This window comes from Lithobates pipiens, unplaced genomic scaffold (genome assembly GCF_037356315.1).
Source record: "Lithobates pipiens isolate NorthernLeopardFrog02 unplaced genomic scaffold, aLitPip1_a1.2 Scaffold_18, whole genome shotgun sequence".
Classification (NCBI taxonomy): Eukaryota; Metazoa; Chordata; class Amphibia; order Anura; family Ranidae; genus Lithobates; species Lithobates pipiens.
The window spans coordinates 136,480,298-136,488,675 of NW_027507758.1; the positions used below are offsets into that span (position 1 = coordinate 136,480,298).

An 8,378-nucleotide genomic window follows, 5' to 3' on the forward strand; every position below is an offset into this window, starting at 1 on the left:
CCTATTCCGCGTCACTTTCTTCAATTCTTCCTCCTCAGCGAGCGGCCCCATTGTCTTCTGGGACATGTGTGTGTCCCAGGAAACAGGGCACATTCACAAAGCGCCGTGGGGCTTGCGCTTGCGCAGTAGGAAACAGGCAGTGAAGCCGCAAGACTCCACTGCTGGTTTCCCTTAGTTAGGATGACGGCGCTGCCGTTATAATGGACGGATCGGCTTCGTGGCGGCTGCCATTGCGGGTTCGCTGGACAGGTATGTGTCCTTATTACAGTGTTTGTAGCTGTTGTTTTTTTTTTTTTTTTTGTTTAAATGACTGGAACGCCCCTTTGAACCTCATTTAAAAATCTGTGGAATGACTTGACTGCAGTCCACAAATGGTCACCATCAAATTTAACTGAACTTAAGCAGTTCTGCAAAGAAGAGTGGGCAAATATTGCAAAGTCTAGATGTGTTAGTGGAGACAGGTCCCAACAGACTAAAGGCTTTTATTTAAAGCAAAAGGTGGTTCAACAAAATACTAACACGTGATCCTTTTTCCAAACCAGTCATTCTGTTTTTGAGTTGTTTGTTTTTTTCACTTGGATGTAATAAGTTGCACTGAGTAATTACAGCTGGATAAAACAAAAACAGCCTTCATTTCAGGCTGCAAAACAACAAAATGTGATCATTTTAAAGGGGGGAGATTGTTTTCTATACCCACTGTATCTGGAAGCGCTTAAAGTGGAACTCCGCTTATCTTCCCCCTCCGGAGCCACATTGGGCACCTTTTCGGGGGATGGGGGGTGGGTACCTGGTAGTGACAGGTACCCGTCCTCACTTCAAGGAGACCTGGCTGCGGTGAGGTCCCCCAGAAGTTCGACCCCCCCCCCCCCCCTCTTCCCCTGCTGTTGGGCCATTCACGCTTTGTGCATGTGCATTAGGGCAGCTTCACTGCCAGGTTCCCTTACAGGCAATAATGGCGGCAGCACCTGAGAGCCAATGGAAACATCGGCAGGGGGTGCTGACATTGCTGAAGTCCAGCCCAGGCATTGCTTCAAGTCATGTCAACGTGTGAATGGGGCCTAAAACACGATCCTGACTAATCCCCCTCACCCTCCCCATGCCAACTATAGTTCCAACTAAACTCCTATCAGGGAGCCACAGGGTACATGTGGGTCAAGTGGCTTTGACCTAATCTCCAGTGGGCTGCCAGCATACTGGTTTTGTTTTCTCAATAAAACCTTTGCTATCCCTTTCTGGCAGGTCTGTGGCAATATGTATGCAGAACACCATGCTTGGTAGTGAGTATGAAGGAGCATCCAACTCCGCATAGGCTGCAGTCCTTAGTCTAGGGTGCCTACTGTTTAGGGGTCATTACATGGAGACATGGTGTGTGATGAAGTGTTTACAATTTAAAAAATGTGTTGTCTTAGGAAGCTTTGGGGACTAAAGTATTAAATGACTTTAACTATGTTTTTGTCTTTTTAATATTAATATAGTAATTGCCATAAGGGAGAAATAGTCAGGTTAGCTTAAGGTTCGCTTAAAAGACGTATGGGAATTGTGTTTTTTTTTTTTCTACTTTTAGTCCTACTTTACCTAGTTGGATGCAGCATTGGTTCAATGCTACATCTGTATTCCCGCCAGCTCTAAGACACAGGTCGCGTTATCGCTAAAGCGCTGAAGAAAGGGTTAAAAACGCCTGTGTTGCGGCACTTCCGAAGCGCTGTCCATTAATTTCAATTGGCAGAGCGTTTTTGGGAGCACTAAATACAGCACTCCCAAACCGCCCCAAAGATGCTGCTTGCAGGACTTTTCCTAACATCCCTCGAGCACCACCCCAGTGTGAAAAGACACACTGAAATGAATGGGAGGTGGTTTTCAGGCACTATTTAGAGGCTATTTCTATTGCTAAAATGCCTGAAAACTGCGTCCTTGTGAAAGGGGTTTTAGACAGAGAACCAAGCGATCCAACACCGCCAATCACTCGGTTATCAGTGCTCCCTGAGCAGAGAGCTGGTGACAGTTTTTGTTTTTATTACGAATATGTGTATATAGTTGTATTCTGTGTGAGAACACTGCTTTTGATTGGTTGGTTTTAAAAATAAAGTAACCACCTTGCTTTTATTTTAAAGGTCCCTGGATATGTGACTGCTGTCAGAATGTTCCACCTACACCAAAAAAAGGAGTTAAAAGAGGCAAAAACAGTAAAGAAGGATAAACTGCGTGTGTTCATATATGCTGATTGTACAAACCTTTGAAAATGGTGCTACGCAACAAAATATTCCTGTTTTATCTTAAAATATCTCAATTACATGACAATTTTTCATATTTATAAACCAAATAAAAACAAAGGCTGGAATTTCCTTAATCTTAACGTCCTGGGACTTGATGAATACATAATTTTTGTAAAGTTTGCTTTTTTTTTAATTCAACATTTTAACAAAAAATACAAATACATATATAAATATATACCTCATACCAATGGGCTTGGGAAGAAAAGAACTGTACACATGCACTGAATAATACCCACGTGCTGCAAATGTTAAATATTATTCCCTTTTTAAATGTTGGCCTTTTATCAATGTAAATCACTTGTTAACTTTCTTTACAACTAGTTTTGGGAGGTAATAGTCACACAGACTAATCCATATGTGATGTATTGGTAGACCATGTTTGTATGTCATTGAATTTTTTTATTCTTGTATGTATGACTTTGAATACGGTGTTGTCAACTGCAAGTACTGTGCTGTGCTTACCTTGCATTTGTGTGAGCTGTTATTGTAGATATAGTGAAACCTCAAAGCTGCTTAAAGCCCAGAAGCATTACACTGTGCCAAATTATGACCACAAGAGTTATAAGAGGTATGTGAACTGTTGTGAAATCAAGGGCTTTTATATATGGGCTCAGATTCAATGGGACCATTTTTTTTTTTTTTTTTCAGTTATATCAATTTCTGCTGCTTGAAAGTCGACGATAACGTTTCAAACCATAACTAAAGTGATGATAAATTTTAAATTCTAAGCTGTCTTGAGTGTTGTGTGTGTTTGTTTTTTTTTTTTGTTTTTGTTTTTCATATATATTATTATTTCTGGTTGTCAAACTGCACAGATCCAGCTGGATTGGATATATCTGGTAATATTAAGGCAGTCACTAGATAAGCTTGACTTTATAATTATACATTGGTTTCAAAAATATTAACAAGTATCCTATCATTTATCAAGCTAAGCCAGAGAGGAGCAAATCTTATAATTTCTGGCAATCGATGCTCCTAAATATGTGAATGCTGACTTGCAATATGGATGCTGGTCATGAATAAAAACTGGTTGGTTCATCAACTGCATGACTTCCTGAAGAGCAAATGGCTACACATAATTCAGAATCATAGTTTCTCCGAATAAGGCACAAGTAGTTTCTTATCTTCAAAACTCAGCTTTAGATTACATGAGACTATGTTTGACCACATGCCGACTGGGCACTTGAACCCCCTTCCTAACTAGACCAATTTTCAGCTTTCAGTGCTCTCACATTTTGAATGGCAATTGCTCAGTCCTGCAACACTGTAACCATATGAACTTTTTGCCCTTTTCAACACAAATAGAGCTTTCTTTTGGTGGTATTTAATCCCCACTGGGTTTTTAATTTTTTGTGCCATAAATGAAAAAAAGACAGATTTTTTTTTTTTTAAATAAAGCATTTTTCTAAGTTTCTGATATAAAACTTAGTACATTTTCTTCATAAATTTTGGCTAAATGTTATACTGCTACATAACCAAATTAAGTGTATATCATTTGGTCTGTGTGAAAGTTAGTCTACAAGCTATGGTGTACTGATGGCTTTCTAATTTCTTGAGACACTAACAAGCCAGGAAAGTACAAGTATCCCCCCAAATGACACCTTTTTGGAAAGTAGACAACCCAAGGTATTGAGTAAGAGGCATGGAAGTTCGTTTGCAGTTTTAATTTATTCCCACAATTCTTTGCAAAATGAAGAATTTTTTTTTTCACAAAATTGTCATATTAACGGGTTATTTTTTCACACACAGCATATGCATTCTTGCAACTGCACCACAAAACACATTCTACTACTCCTCCTGAGAATGGTGATACCACATGTGTGAGACTTTTCCACAGCCTGGCCACATAGAGGCCCAACATGCAGGAAGCACCATCTGATTTTCTAGGGACATTATACATTTAATTTCTTGATTACCTCTTACACTTTTGAAGGCCCTGGAGCACCAGGATGATGGAAACACACACAAAAAAAACATTTTGGAAAGTAAACATCCCAACGTATAATGTTTGGCATAATGAGTCTTTTAAATGTCAAATGTCACATGTTTTTGGAAAATGTGAAAAGAAAATTAAGTGTTTTTTTTTTTGTTTTGTTTTTTACTTTATTTACACAAAGTTGTCCATTTCTAACACATAGCATGTACATAGACAAAATTACACCCCAAAATATATTCTGCTACTCCTACTGAATATGGCAACACCATGTGTGAGACTTTCCCACAGCCTGGCCACATACAGAGGCTCAATATGCAGGGAGCACTATCAGGTGTTCTAAGGGCATACATTTCAAATCTATTTTGACTACCTATTACCCTTTTGTGTGGCATGGCTGAGCACAAATGTTGTGTTGATGAGCACTGTAAGCATTTCAGATCCAGCCCACAAGCGCTGCTTCACCGGCTCTCTCCTCACGCTGTACCGATCTGTGTGAGGAGAGGGGAGGAGCTGAATTGGAACTGATAAAGGACCGCCGTCATTGGCCCTTTACCCTGTTCTGTGATGCTCCGTGTCCGAAGGACCCTGCAGTCATGGACATTTCCAGGTGTGTGCTGGAAAGTGAGATTCTGGGAGAATGTTGTTGTATGCCCTCCCAGAATTAGCTCATGGCGCTGTAGCCATCATTCGGCTATGGCCCAGTCAGCAAGTGATTAATGTATAAAATGTATCTAAACCTAAAATGTAATGTATTGCAGCCTGCTAGTACTTGGTTTAGTGGCTGCATTGTTTTGTTAAGCTTCTTTTTTTTTTTTTTTTTTTTTTACTTTTTCCAACTGGTAATCCTGCAAATAGCCACCCAGGGGCAGAAAGTGTTATACCACACTTCCACTGCATCTATGGAAGCCATGAATGTCACCCTAGGCTGTTCTTCTGATATGGACTACATGAAGGGGTAGGGCAATTTGGAGATTATACAGGATTGCTCTGGAGGAAGATATATATTCTTGTTTCACTCACAGCAAGTGACAGAAATCCGTTTTTTTCCATATATACTGAAAATGTTTTTGGCTTGTAAAAAAACGTAAGGAATGTAAGCTGCAATGTATTACGTTTTTGTTTTTTGGTTTAGTTGTTCTTTAATAGTTCTTTTCAACCATGAAGGAAGTTGTAAAATCCTGGCCAATCGAAGAAAATGTAGACTGAATGGTGACTTGGGCAATTGAGTAGAATACACTCCATTTCCATAACCGCAATCCTGAAATCAATATGTGGCTGAAGTCAAGTGATTTTACAGTTCTCTTTCTCACAGTGTCTACCCACATCTGAACTTAGTTGTAATAGTAGATAAAGATTTGAAAATGAAAAATCAAATAACACTCTGAATGTTTAAGAAGGGTGACCCTGAAGTATTTACTTATAGTCCATTATGCATTTAACTTGAAGGTACTGTACATCTATAGCGTCTTCAGACTTTTGTGGTCAAATCTGTTGGACACAGAAATACTTGGTGCAGGACACATCCAACTGAACATCATCTGTCCTGAAACAGAATTAGATTTCTTCCTCTCTTAAGTACATTTTTGGGAACTTCTTTTTTCAATAATAGGCAAATACCTTCCACATCAGATCCTGTAACTCCTCATTGGGGGTGCCAACCTTGTGTACATTTGCCACTTCCAAGGTTCCAGTAAGCATACTGACTACTATTTACCTGAGGAAGAGCGGTGCTGAAAAATGTACTGCATTTGAAAATAAACACATTTTGAGTTAGTATTATACCTCCTATAGAATTTTTTTGGACAGTACAGATTAAAGACCTCAGCATTATTGCAAAACAGTGTACAGTTTTTATAGTCCGTCTAACATATAGTATAGGCATGGACAATTATCCTCTTACTATCTCAAGGCCATTTATCAATGACTCTATTATCAATGTTGCCTTATCTGCATTGGTTTATAGCAGACTATACAGTGGATCCTCCACCTTACTCATTAGATCATACTCTGTATCCCTACATAAATTTCTCATGATAGGACTCAGAGTGCGTCCCCCACTTCAGGAGACATCTGCCTCCCAACTAACATTGGGGAGGCTATCCCCATATCATGGAGGTGTACAACGCAGGCCCCTCTATACCAGAGAAGAGAAAAGGACGGTGTGAAAAAAGGGAATAGCTGGGACTAGAAGGCAAGATTGGGGGGGGGGGGGACTCCACACTCCTAATTATGGCACTCAGGAAAGGTCTTGGTTAAATACCTGAGTCAATGATCCCATACTTTATTAAACAACTTCAGTTTATCTTGCACAATTGCTGTTAATTTTTCATTTAGCAAAAGCCAAGACACTTTGTGTTTAAGTTGGCTGCTGTGAATATGAACGTTAGAAGCCATCTATGGGCTTTGGAAGCTTCTGCTACCCTGCCACCCAAGAGTGCGTGCTTTGCGGATTTGGTCAGGTTGATCTGGGTAAGAGTGTACACAAAGTTGTAGACCCTAATAGAAAACTTCTGTGCGTTGGGACATAGCCTCCAGATATGTTACACTGATCCCACCTGGCCGCAGCCCCCAAAGCACTGCAGAGTAGCGCCGGGCACAAATGTGGCTAGTCTACCAGGTACTATATACCACCTTAAAACTTTATAATTCGCTTCAATAATTGAGGTGTCGATAAGTGATCTAGAGGCTGCTATTGGGTGCCATTCCTTGAGGTGCAGAGTTTATTGTAGATCATGTTCCCATTGTGTCATGTAGGACAATTTTACTGAGACTTATGTTAAAATATTATACCCCTAAGTTTATCGTATTGTTGACACATGTTCCATGGGGGTCATTCTCACAAGGTCACCCTTACATGATCGAGTTTGCATATAATAATGTATTTGGTGAATCTGTAGTGTTCAGTAGTTGGTATTTTCTATCCACAATTTTTTAAAAAGCATGCCATTTAGGTCACAAAGATCTGCAATCCATGGAATCCTTGTTAGAGGGGTGCTAGCGGGTTGTGGGGTGATTTAAATTTGTGAGTCCTTGCAAGTCTGTCCCAAATGGCTAGCGAGAAGGAAACAAATGCATAAGATAGATAGTTAGCCTCTCTTTTGTTGGTAACCACATGATATGCAAGATTGGATTGGGATGACAGGATTAAGATTCCATGATCATCCATAGTGCCTGAGGTTGTTGAGAGTGGAATTTAGTAAGTTGGGCCGCATAAAAATATTTCTGCAGATCAGGTAGCCATAGCCCTCCCTTCTGTTTTGGTGTGAATAGAGAGTGCGTTTGTTCACCCTGGGCTTCTTGTCTCCCCATATAAACTTGAGAATCTTTTTTTTTTTTTTAAATATCAAGTCAGATCTGACTAATGCCACTGGTAAGGTGCGAAACAAGTACAATATTCGTGGAAGAATATTCATTTTTATTGAGTGAAGTGAACTCTGCTGAACCATGATGGAGGATGGATTTGCCACCTTACTAGGTCCACTGACAGGCGTCTGTATAGGGCAGGTAAATTGTGTGCGTGTAGAGATGGGGTCGATTGTGTTCCTAGGTAAGGTAGGGCTTCTGACTCCCATTTAAATTGGTGTGATTGTTCGAGGGCTTCCTGTGCAGAGCTCAGCAAAGAGATATTTAGTGCCCTTGATTTGTCGTGGATAATTTTAATGCCCTAGACTTCTGAAAATTGTTTTAGCATATAAGTTGGGGAGGGAGGTGATAGGTGAGGACAATGCCAACAAGAGGTCATCTGCAAATATTAAGCACTCGTGTTCTCTATCTTCACACTGTATACCCCTAACATCTGGACAGGTACAGATCCTTATCACCAGTGGTTCCATTGCTAGAACAAATAGCAGTGGGGATAAGGGCCATCCCTGCCGAGTTCCTCTCCTAATTTCCAGGGAGCGGTGGTAGGAGTACCGCTAAGCATCAAAGACGCTGTTGGTGTATTATATAGTGTTCGAAGGAGTGCCAGAAAGCATCCACCAAACCCAAAGTGGGATAAAACGTCCAGTAAGTAGTCCCATGATAGGGTATCAAACGCCTTCTGGATGTCTAACGAAAGCAACATGCCCTGTCTAGGCCCCTTTGTTGTCCCAGTCTGACTGAATGGCTGAGATAAGATTTATGATTCTGTGGGTCTGATCTGCCTGGTCCCGATGAATCTATTGAGA

The 8,378-nt window shown here is 40.5% G+C and overlaps 1 protein-coding gene across 4 annotated transcripts in view; it reads left to right on the forward strand.

Moving 5' to 3' along the window:
* PHF10 (PHD finger protein 10) overlaps positions 1-3,001 on the forward strand; it is an 89,129-nt gene extending 86,128 nt beyond the window's left edge. For all 4 annotated transcript variants that reach the window (XM_077486160.1, XM_077486161.1, XM_077486162.1 and 1 more), the window contains one exon: positions 2,112-3,001. In XM_077486160.1, coding sequence (XP_077342286.1) covers positions 2,112-2,197 — 86 coding nt within the window. In that variant the 3' untranslated portion in view covers positions 2,198-3,001. The remainder of the gene's footprint in view (positions 1-2,111) is intronic.
* The last annotated feature ends 5,377 nt before the right edge of the window (positions 3,002-8,378 follow it).